The sequence below is a fragment of the Temnothorax americanus genome, unplaced genomic scaffold, assembly GCF_048541705.1.
Source record: "Temnothorax americanus isolate GAGA-0224 unplaced genomic scaffold, ASM4854170v1 Scaffold16, whole genome shotgun sequence".
NCBI classification, from domain to species: Eukaryota; Metazoa; Arthropoda; class Insecta; order Hymenoptera; family Formicidae; genus Temnothorax; species Temnothorax americanus.
The window spans coordinates 3,927,342-3,939,610 of record NW_027509297.1 but is presented as its reverse complement, the minus strand read 5'-3'; the positions used below and the strand labels follow the sequence as shown (position 1 = coordinate 3,939,610).

The 12,269-nt window shown below is 43.3% G+C and overlaps 1 protein-coding gene across 7 annotated transcripts in view; it reads left to right on the top strand.

The window, feature by feature from the left end:
• Window positions 1–12,269, top strand: part of LOC143895584 (paired box protein Pax-6) — a 99,421-nt gene that overhangs the window by 32,936 nt on the left and 54,216 nt on the right. For 5 of the 7 annotated variants that reach the window (XR_013256366.1, XM_077402828.1, XM_077402826.1 and 2 more), the window contains 3 exons: window positions 2,041–2,340; window positions 8,944–9,109; window positions 9,549–9,732. Coding sequence is in view for 6 of the 7 variants with exons in the window: in XM_077402828.1 (XP_077258954.1) it covers window positions 2,041–2,340; window positions 8,944–9,109; window positions 9,549–9,732 (650 nt within the window). In the remaining variant the exon portion in view is untranslated. The remainder of the gene's footprint in view (window positions 1–2,040; window positions 2,341–8,943; window positions 9,110–9,548; window positions 9,733–12,269) is intronic. The other 2 variants (XM_077402829.1, XM_077402831.1) reach the window with 2 other exon arrangements.

The following is a 12,269-nucleotide window of genomic DNA, read 5'->3' as shown; positions in this document are numbered from 1 at the left end:
CCTCGCACACAATAATAACGATTCCACCCGCACACCTGCTCAAAGCCCTGACTGCCGGACCAATCTCCGAACATATATAGCCCGACCCATATTCTCATTTTCATAACAAGGCCAAATAAGCCGCACCTGCGATTCCCCCGAACGTTGTACCCTTCATCATTCTTCTTCTGTATCGACATTTTTCGCGTATTACATTCAAATTGTTATGGAAAATACAGAAGCGTCATTACCGTTTCGAGAATATGTTCCCACACAGCGCGATGCCCACTACACGAACTTGTATATTATACTTTTTCTTATACAAGTTTCTTTCCTGCAGTAACAAAGTCGAACGTGAATCCATAGAAATATTTTTCTGTGTTCCATTTAACGATATTTAATATATAAACGTATTTCTCTGCGGATAATAATGATCCAATTTTCAAGTACCAACATAGAAAAAACGGTTTCGTTGAAGTATCTAAAAACTTAATTAGATACTGATTACTTTAAGATAATTTTCTTGAACCATCAAAATAATTATGTAAGACGCTCAAGCATGATGATAATGCTACAAGAGTTTTCTAGCATTCTAGCAACCAACTTGAGCGCTTTACATAATTATTTTAATAGTCTAACTCTAACAAAATTTTTTTAAGATTTGTGCCTAACTAAATTCTTAGATAACCGGTTCAGCAAAATCGGTGCTGTCCAGAATTAAAAGTTTCCGTGTATCTTTCTATAGCGTAATGCGTAGAAATCTATCGGGTGTTTCTGCGGATGTTAACGGTGAAAAATTGTTTACGAGGTATACCGACACGTTGATGTGGTTCGTGATTTAATGGTGTATTCCGTGTCCCATTTGCATCGGATGTAGATCCCCGTGTAGATCGACGGCGCTGCCGCATTATTCCCACAGCTGATCATTCCGATACGTAGATCTAATTATGTCACAACCCCCATGGGCATCGCACTCCCATGGGAACAAGCGGTGCGCGACCACAATGCCGACCAACCAGCCGATGTCATTGTGCACTTTGTACGATTGTGCTGTAGTACGCCTCTGTTAAAGGGGCCCTCACGGCGCCTTCTTTCCCGGTGGCACATGCACGTCTCGACCCTCGGTTTACGTTCCTCCGGCCGGACCCTTCCTGCATTTTTCGGTAATAATCGTCGAAAAAACGGGGGGCTCCCGCGGACGGCACGGCGAGGATTCGAGAGTCTCCCTTGTGCGTCGATCGCGATTAAGCTTCCTCCCTTTTTTTTCTTCCTCAAACACAAATCGCCGGCCGCGCGGATTACACGGCCGAACACATGTTCCTCGACATTCTTGCCGCGAGTTCGCTTATTTAACGGAAATATTGGCGACCGGGGTCTCCGAGTTTCTTTTAAGTTCTCCGACTGGAGAATAAACGAGACAAATGTTCGACTAAAAAGAGAAGCGCGAAGAATTCGATCGGGGAACGAACTCTTATATGCGAAAAATCGCGCGCACTTTGTCGTTAATATATCTATCAAAAAAGTATGAATTCTTTATTGTGGAAATAGAAGTTCTAACGAAATGAATATGGCTTAAAATTAAATCAAGATGTCTTTATTATTCATTTATTTCTCGAAAATTAATTTCTTGGAAGCCCCTAAAAAACTAATTTATATACATACAGGCAATATATATAATTGGTTGATTTGAATATGAGCCATCTTTTTGGATGTATGCGTTTCTCTCAGTTGTGCTGTATATGTATATATTCATTCGTCATGCGTTACATAACTTTTTTAACTAACACAATAATATTTATTTGCAGTAGAAAGCAAGTTAATGTAATTGATTAATGTATATCTGAGTCGCGTATTAAAAAAGTCACGTCTAATAAAAAGCTCATCTTACATAAAAAAAAAGCTTATACATATTAAATAGGAATTTTTATTGTATTTCACACGGTGATACGCCATTGAAATACATATACGATTGAAGGCGGATAAGATCTCTTCTCTTTTATCACACGAAAGGATTATGGGTTCATTGCTGTTGATACATATTGAGATACTGGATGTATACAGAGATGATTTACTCGCCGGACACGCGCGCGCGAGGGGACGGCTACGGTAATACCGGAGAGTTGCCCGCGGACCAGTCTGGGCCTCCTGGTACACCGCGCTCGCAGAGGGAAGCAGCGGCTCTGACAGACTCGTTGGCGCGGAATAACACGTTTACGGGGCTCTTTGTCCAGTCCGCTTTGGGCCACGACGGCCGTCTCGTGCGGCTGCCGCCCGCCACCGCCGCCGCCGCCGCCGCCGCTGCCGCACCGCGCCGATCCCCGATCTGTTCCCCGACCTTACCGGCATATAGCTGGCCTCCAGGTAATTGGATAATTCGACCCGGAAAGAGGAGCCCTCCACTTGCCAGGAAGCGCTCACCTTTCCGGGGCAGAATAGCGCCTCGATTCGCCGCGGGGTATCAGACCGCTCTCGCTTGTCGAACAACGCGCTCAATAGTCGCTCGCTGTAATGACCCTTTATTTTTCGATTTACACACCTAGTTGATTTACACACTTACCATTCATCGAATGTAAATTATCTCTTATCCTAATAGATTTACTATCGAAAGGTTATTATACTAAAATATTAACGTGTCTGCGTTTCGACGAAGGTGCGTTGTGCAAATTAACAGATTTGACGTTTTACTAATTATTATTACCGTCCGCTCGCAAATTACACGCTCAATTTATTCGATATTGACAAGTATTTGCCACCTCGTAAATAGACACCTACGACCAATCGCCAAGTCGAAATCTCGTTAACATCTTAAAGGATGTGCGTGTAGGCTAATGGTGTCACGGTACAAAATCATCGACGGTCCCTTGACCTGGAACAAGATCCCACATCTGTCCCCGAAGTCGATCTTTTCCCCTCGATACAAATCGGTGATCGAGGATGAATCGAGTTGTCAATGGACGGCCATTAATAACGCTAATAACTGTCGGGAGCGCGTTTTTCGGAAAAAAGGTCGTGCCGACAAGGGAGAGGGAGAGAGAGAGAAAGAAAGAGAGAAAAAAAAGTGAAGAGGGGGATAGAAGAAGGAGTCGCTGCAGGTCAAAGCGCGCGGCAGATTGGCTGCAAACAACGACACAACAAATACTCGAGTCCTCATTGTGCGCCGCGCCGGTGCTCCTCGCGCGGGACACGGTATCTGTGCCGTTCGCGATATTTCCCGGCTACGGAAAAGCGGGCCGCACCCCGCCAAGGTAAGGGTCCTCATTTTGAAAACATGTCCGCAACAATGAGGCCATTATGACGATCGTAGCCGGTCGCATTCATATGGCGCTCCCGCTTCTCCCTCTGCTCTCTCGCGGTTTCCTCCGCCTCTGCCTGACGGTCAGTTGTGTTGTAGACTGACCCTCGTCATGTCGTCCGTGGCGTCTCAATACCGCGGCGACAAGCGAGAGACGAACACGGGAGGAAGAAAGAGAAAGAGAAAGAGATCGGGGATGGGAGTTTCTATCGTCGAACAATTTCACCGACAAAATAGACGCTGTCGTCTACGATGATGCACATCGACTTTCCGCATTGTGCGCCGAGCAGCGTTACGGCAAAGCGCGAATAGCTAGCTTTAGGCAACTTGTTGGTGCTTCACGGAGTAACCCACTGTGTCGATGAGATCTCATAAATTAGCTCGAGAGGGTATCATTGACACCGTAAAGTCCACGGAGGACTTCATCGGGCGTTCCTACCTATTCTTTACGCTTACTCTTTTGGTTCGTTCGCGTATATACCTGTACCTACGATTAGTGAGTATATCTTACAATTGAGTTCCTTTTCATATTATACAATTTAAACTTGTAAAGTGATGGAAATCAAATACCACGAGTCACAGAAATTACTTTCTAAACTACAATTAGAGACACGTTTTATATTTTGCATTTGTTGCAAGAGTATTATTTATGGAGGTACAAAATATTGATTTTAGAGAAAAATGTAAAAAGATTTTAATAAATCATTGAACGGTCAGAACAGTGATTATATTGAGAAATTGCAACGAAGCTCTTCCTAACATTCTGACATTGATTCACATTATAAGCGAAAATTGGTTCTGCAGTCCGAGGATTAGTCTGTGACAATCTGCGTAAGTAGTCTCTGAATTGGCGTAAAATGACACTTGGACGTGATCGAGTAGATATTCCGTTTCTTCATCCTCTTGAGCGATCACTCTCGACGGTGGCGAAACATCATGCCGAGCGCGAAACACTCGAGCTCGAGTGGCCATCCCTCGACACCTTTCTCCTCAAAGTTGAGGAGCCTGAAACGATTCGAAGGGTGTTCCGCGCTTCCTCCCCTCCCCACCGTTCATTCATCCCCCGGAAGTGCATCTCTGCGGAGATGATTGAGACGCCTTGGCGCGCGGGCACCACCGACAGCGCTCCTAGGTTGAACCGATTTTAACTGCCGCCCGTAAGCGTTTGCCGTCGCACTTTGAAGGGCACTATACCGACCGCACCGATAGACTGCCGCTTGTTCTCAACTCCGCTCCAACTTCTGCGGAACTTGATACAATGATGCACAATGACCCGCGACAATGGCTACGACGGAGGAGCTCGCGGACCGGCGAATGGTGTTTCCACGTCGAACCAAATTCGATCGATCCGTGTCATTGATACACAAATTGTTGCGCTAAATGGGTGGGAAACGTTCCAAATTTGACTTTCAAACTATTGCGGTTTAAGTCTCAAAACTCCTTTATATTGAGCTTATTCGATCTACTCGTACTTTTATGCACGATAGAAAGATGAATTTTTTTAATTTCGGGTTATTAAACATATTTTTTACACTTCCTTTAGTATTAATAACATTATGTGAATTTAAATAACTTACACTGTTAAATATTACAGAATGAAATTTAAACCAATACTTTGAGTGAAATAACATTTTGTTATTTTTAACTATCATGTGTGTCAAAATTTAATTATTTTAACACAAAACAGTATTATTTTACCTTCATGGGTTTAGTTAAATTAACGACATAACATATCGAGTAGGAGCAGTGGCGACCTATAGGAATGATAAAAAATGATTCGAATTGAATATAATTTGACACCATAAATATAACAGTGTATAGTGATTTATTTATTAAAGCTCAGTAGTATGAAAAGTATAATTTACTTTATAATATGATACTTTTATATGAACATTTCCTTAGAAATTTATAACAGGAAGAATATATGTTAGATTATTTTTGAGGTGGTATGATATAAAGTGAAGATCACGCTGGTACGAGATGTAGAAAAGAGAAGTGATAAAGTAATGAACCATTTGAGTGAGTCAGAACAAATCAAAACAGAATAGCGAATACTTTATTCTATTATGAGAAATCGGGACGGAGCAAGTCTCGCGTGGAAGAAGTCGGCAACCTCCGGCGAGCCGGTGCTCGTCGTAATTGATTACGTCACGATGCCGAGAGGAGGACCACCCCGATGGAGAACAAGAAGGGAAAGGAGAGGCCGGCTATATAAGTCGGACGGGGTGGAAGAAGTCGGACGGATGATGAATGTGCTGTCTGAGCCGTCGCGTCAGCGAGGCTCTGTTGCCCGTTTGTAAACGAGCTTCCCCATTTTTTCGCGGCTACGCGCCCTGCCAAAAGTACCAAACTATCTGTGCGCGTTTGAAAACACTTCGCTCATCGATCTTCGATTAGCGAAGCTCACTGACCACTCGCGATTAGATTTTCTAACATTGTTAGAAAATTGTACTTTTTCTTTTCATTACAGCATAAAGCAAACATAAAACGCGCGAGTACTATACAAGAATTATACTACTACGCGTCATTGTGTAAGCATGAGAGGCTTATCTTAAAAAAAAAAAAAAAAACACCTGCGTATTGTACATTATAATGAATTGGTAGAGACTCACTGGCGTTGAATTTATTAGCACGGAACGAACGCGTCCTTGATCTTCATCATAGTTTCCATACGTATATACATACACCAAGATAAGATAGTGCGATACACAATTTCGTTTGCCATCTATTTCTGCCTAATTGTTATATAGACATGTGCTAGGGCTAACGTCGCTTTTTTTCACAAATGTGCAATGGATGGAAAAACATTTCAACAACGATCTGTTGCCGCAATTCTTCTACGTACTTTTTATGTAAAAAAAAAACTAATTTGATATTTTAAAAGTGGCTTATGAAAATTATCACTTATTTCGTAATGTATGAGCATTTTCATATCTCTTCCGCGCACTGCGATTTTTAATAATGTTTGTGCGTTGATAGCGAGAAATATTTTAGTAATCTAAATATTAATACTAGACATGTACGATCTAATCACAACGTCTCTTCGGAGATCTATGGAAAACGGTCCAGAAAAATTCCACGCGCGCGATCGATGATGCATCACGGAAAAGGGTGCTGGGGCCAGAAAGCGAGAAGGGATCAAGGGACGGCTAATGAAGTCCTAATAAACGGCGCCGAGGCGCAGGCAGGCAGGCGCGGCACCCTTCCGACTTGATATTTAATACAAACGTTACAATATCAAAACACGTCCTCTGGGTTCCGAATGCCCACTCGAGTGCACCCCTTGGTCGCGCGCGCGTTTAATACCCGTTGCCTAAAGGTGTAAGTATCGCGCGCCCCTGCCGTTGTACCGGCTCTAATACGGACGAGCACACACGCACACCCCTTCAGAATTCGCGGCGAGACGACGAGCAAGCTAACTGTAATTCCCCGGTGTTCCTCGTGCTCGCGCACACAATGGCCAGGCGGACGACGCGAGAGAGTTGGAAAGGGGGAGGGGAGAGAAAGCAGAAACTAGCCCTCTAAAGACGCGCCAGTTATTTGCGCGAGTTATTATCGCTCGTTAAGAGCCGGCATTCGAGAAGCGCGTTTAACAATTTGCTCGCGTTCCTTCGCCACCCCCTTGGCCGACGCGGCGCGGCGCGGCGCTCGCCCTCCTTTTCAGACTCCATTTGTTTCTTTAATTCACTGCTCTGCTTTTTATCCGCCGATTTGCGAGCCCCGCGTGGCATTATCGGCGGATTTCTCCCAACTGAGCGAGAATTTCACTGCTTTCACCGCTTCCGTGTTCGATCCTTACGTCCGTTTTACGCGGATCTAATAGAGCAGCGGAACAAGTGGCTATACTCTCTCTTACTAAAAAACGCGTTTGTTAACTATAATGGGTTATACGTATGTTTACATATGCTCGCGCGCGTGTGTGTCCGTGTGTATGTGCGCACGTGTGAAATAGATTTTCTTTCGAACGTGGAAGGGCCCGTTCACGACGGGCGCGCGTAGATATATACGCGAGAAATGGCTCGCGATTCTCGCGCCAGGCCCATTTTCGAAAGTCAATCGACCGTGAGCCCCCTTTTCGTCGATCGCGCACGCTCGTAAATCTCCCTTATAACCCTCCGGGTGTGTGCCGGCCGATATACGCCGAATTAGCGTCGACGAGAAATTTTTGACAAACCGATGTTGCCTTCCCTAACGTATCTTCTCCTCGCGATCGAAAGCTACATCCGCGCTCGAAATATACTTCATTCTGTTTTATCGTCTCCAGTCGGTGTTGTCATATAGCTGAGAATGGTCTTTCGTGTTCCGTACTTGTCAATTACTACTATTAAAATTCAAGAAAATATATTTTTTAGATAAATTATATACATATATAACAACATATGGAAATTAAAATTGTGATTCTAATTATGAAATTATAAAAATTATCACGATTTTAAATTGTACCGATAACTAGTTATTTTGTTTTAATATATTAATATGCAATTCAAATTCTCAATAAAGTGAGATGTTCAAGAGATTATTTTCATTTTATTCTAAATTAATCTAAATAATGTAACACATTAAATAATATAATACGCATCTTATATACACACATAAAAACTTAATTTTTTTATAGTCATATACCGATTTTCTCACATGCATTCTTATATTTATCTGCCATATTACCATAGGTGCTAGCATATATCTATTTCTTATATTTTATTTTCAAATTATACCTTCTCTTTGAAGACGACAGTTAATATAATCTTTCATTATATTAACGTGTAATCCAATTACAATTAAATGAGTGGGTGTTGGAGGGACTCTTTTCATTAAATTCTATATGATGTAAACATTTTGCATACTTAAAAACTAAATTTTTTTACAGCTATGTACAGAATTTCGTGAGATTGCGTTTTTATGCCTATCATCCGTGTTACCGTGTGTACATAGTAACATTTATCTATTTTTCCTATAGTTTATTTTCAAATCCTACTTTTTCCTTGAGGACGGTAGACTCTCTACTCGAGAAAAATTAAGGCGTGGCGCTCCATTCCGAGTGTCATCTTGGGATACGGCTTTCGCGCGCGACAATCGCGGGAATATAAAATATCTGCGCGAGGGAACACACCACCCTGGCGTTCCTCTCGAGTGTCCCGCACCGGCGTGTGTGCCTGCCTTGTCACTGGCACAATGAGTCGAAGATTATCTACGATGGGATTCGCTGACGTTACGACGCTCGCGCGGCCAACCCCCTGCACTCGTCCCCCGTCTCCCTTCGCCGAATCGGAAAAGAAAGAAAGAGCCGACCGCGGTCTTCTTCTCTCCTCACGGGTTTCCGGGGTGAGTCTCCGCGGACGAGAGGAGGGAAAATACATGATCTATGGCGACAGCGGTATTGTTCGCCGAAATGCGAAAAAGTCTCCGGAGGCGGTGGAGCGTTTGAATTTTCCACACCCCTTACGTGAACGTCGTGCGCTTGGAGAAAGAGAGAGAGAGAGAGAGAGAGAGAGAGAGAGAGAGAGAGAGAGAGAGAGAGAAAACTGGGAAAGAGAGAGATCAAAAGAAGAGACGATCATTCGGAAGAAAGACAATTTGTTGTTATCATAACTTGTTGCACCGTAATTTATTGTTACCTAGTTCTCGAAACCGTTAAATGAAGAATAACCATATACAACTTTCGTCGTTTACAGGGCACAGCGGGGTGAACCAGCTGGGTGGTGTCTTCGTCGGCGGTCGGCCACTTCCGGACTCGACGCGGCAAAAGATCGTCGAGCTGGCGCATTCGGGCGCGCGGCCGTGTGACATCTCGAGGATATTGCAGGTCAGCAACGGCTGTGTCTCCAAGATCCTCGGCAGGTTGGTTGCAGTATTGCTTGCTCCGTCCGGTGACGCGTTTTCGCCGTCATTAATCACTGTACCCCCTAACCTAAACGGATTGAACGTACCGTCTCAATCAAGAAACTAATCTTAATCACACGTAACTTTGCACGAAACGCGAAATCGCATGTCCGTCTACTTATCTTGCGTAAATCGGGTAGATGTATAATAGATAGCTTTTATAAATTTTATGATTCGTAAAAATTATACATTTGACTATATTCAACAACTGTTGCATAAGAGGCAATCAAGGTATATTGTTCAATCTCAACTCTATATTCATTATACGGCTCTGTTTAAGCCATGATACGGCGAACAACATGCGCTTATAGGGATAGGATAGTGTTTCATTCTCAATAGTGTTTCCACGTATGTATTTCTACTTCCTACCGCATTGTACCGCAAATTATTATTGTTGTAGGTACTATGAGACCGGATCTATAAGGCCCAGGGCCATCGGCGGCAGTAAACCGCGCGTAGCAACGGCGGAGGTTGTCAGCAAGATCTCGCTCTACAAAAGTGAGTGCCCGTCCATCTTCGCGTGGGAAATCCGAGATCGCTTGTTGCAGGAGGGCGTGTGCACGAACGACAACATTCCGAGCGTAAGTGCAGCCTACATTCCATTCAATGATTTCTCTTACCGTTACTCGTCGACTAATGGAAATGATCTGTAGCTATAATGACCAATAGGTCATCACTCTGCTATCATTATTACAATTAATAGACAGATAAATATATTGGTTCATGATAATTATTACGCAAGAATAATCGAAAGTAAAAAAACATATAGCTATTATCTTTGTAAACAAATTTTGAAAATTAATTTTATAATAAAAGATAAGATCGGTTTCTTTCTTCAAGACTATTTTACTGTCGAAATTTTACTGATTTGTTAAATATACTACGAAAAAGGTAATAAACCGTACATAAATTTACTAAAAGCGCGCATTATTTTTTATGTCAGTCACAAATACCGGAGACAGTAAATGAAGATCAAGTAGTAAAGGTTCATTAATCCATGGTTGAAGCTTGTGCTTGTTAATTGGTTACAACCTGACGAAAATGTCAGAAGTTTTCGTGGAGAATCAGTGTCGCTCGGCGTCGCGCGGCGTCGGCGTCGGCGTCGGCGGCGGCGGTGACGGTGGTGGCGGCGACAACAATACAAAGCGCGTCGCAAAACAGCCGTAATGGAGCCTGACTTTCAGCTCGGCGGGTGGAGGTTGTAAACGCGCAGGCGTATTGTCAACGGGGGCTTTGTCTACTCACACAAAACAGGACCACATTTACATAGATAGCAGGAGTCGTGAGATGGGGGATGGAAATCAGTTTTCCGTGGGGTGGCGGTTGGTTGTACCGAGGATGTTTATGCGAGCCGATGGACTCGGACGGGCGCGCGCGACCAGGACGACGTATAAACTCCTCCCCTTGTCGCGGCGCGGCTGATGTTGTTAACGCGAGGCGGTTAATCGCGCAAACGAATGACGGACGATTTGGCGTTAACCGGTTCCGCCCCGACGAGCCGTTGCTCCCCCAACGCGAGTCGCTTTTCCGGTCTCGCGATCGTGCTCCACGTGGGCTGATAGAGGGCCCATCATTAAAATATCATGCCTCTGATCAGTTATAACGTACTAACATGGACAGCAGATAATTGATAATATACTCGTCTCTTAACCATCTTCGGATACCTACGTCATAATAGTTTGAATAAATGTTTTTTTTACACACTTCGCGAGCATAGAGTTGTTAATTTTTGTTAGGACAATAAAGAAATCTGAAGAGAAACGGAGTAAAGTAAATTCGCGGGAAAGTGGATGACAAATAAAGTTTCTTTATTCACTCTGAGATTCAACTCGTTGATTTTTAATTGTTTATAGCTGAGAAGTTATCTGTATAAGTTATCTGAATATTAATACTAACTTATATATTAATAACAATTTTGTTAAGAAAGTAAATTTGATGGTAACTCTTAGATCCTTAACTAGGAAATCCATAGGCGATTTGGATCACATATGATAACAGCCGAAGAAGTATCCAGACCGAGAAGGAATACCGATCTTGCAGAATCAATTAAGAGATTGCTCGAGGAAGGGCGATGCGCGGATCAAAAGGAAATTCTCTAACATCTCTCTCTCTCTCTCTCTCTCTCTTTTTTATTTTTTCTTCTCCGACCTGGAGGAAAGGACCTCCCCATCCTCGTGTATACCGGCACGTTCGGCGTTCTCGACGGCGCGCGGCGCGGCGCGGCGGGGTTGGTTCTTCCCGTATACGGCGCGGTACCGCCGTTGCCATGGATATTTGCATGCGTCCAATAAACGGTGGCTAAGGGGCTCTCGACTCGCTTAGGGTAAAAAGCGAAAGAGGGTCGCTAAATTCTACCTCCCTCCCGCCCTCTCCCACGTCGCCCTGCGGCACCTCTTCTCGTCTCCTGCCGCGTCTCCTTCGTCCTCGTCTCGTCTTCCCTTCCCGAAGCTTGCTCCCTCGCGCCTTCGTAATAGCGCCGAGGTGTACACGAGTCACCCTCGTGGAGAGGGTACGGAAGAAAGTCTCCGGTTGGGGGAGTAAGGAGAAGAGAAAGAATGACGGTAGAACCGAGAGAGCATTCATATCGACGTGAGAAAAAAATGTCAAAAGCTCGCTCTTATCCGTGAAAGAAAGCCGTCGAGAGTTTATCTGCTCCTTTTTCTCTGTAGTACGTTCCTTCTTCTCGAAAATATTAGTACCCACATCGAGAAAGTTAGACTGTTCCGTTTGAAGCAATTTGCAAAAGTCGCGATATAACTTTATTATTATGAAAGAAAATCTTTCATAATCTAAAATATTTGACCATAATATAATACAAAACTATTGTTGAATATTAATAAATATTGATTGTTCTTGTGGCCGCTTTAAAGAATATAGCAAAGAAGACATTAATGTGTGTGTGTGTGTGTGTGTGGTGTGTGGAATAGAAGGAAAAAATTAGAAGAAATTAGCAAGCTATTTAATTTATAAAACTTTCTAAAAGAGAAAAAAATTTCTTTATTTTTACTTTTTATTATTGTTATTATATAATATTTAATTTTGCAATTCTGGAATGTTTCTGCATATCGACACGTCTATCGCATCGATATATTTTTGAGATATTTATATCTAATCCGTC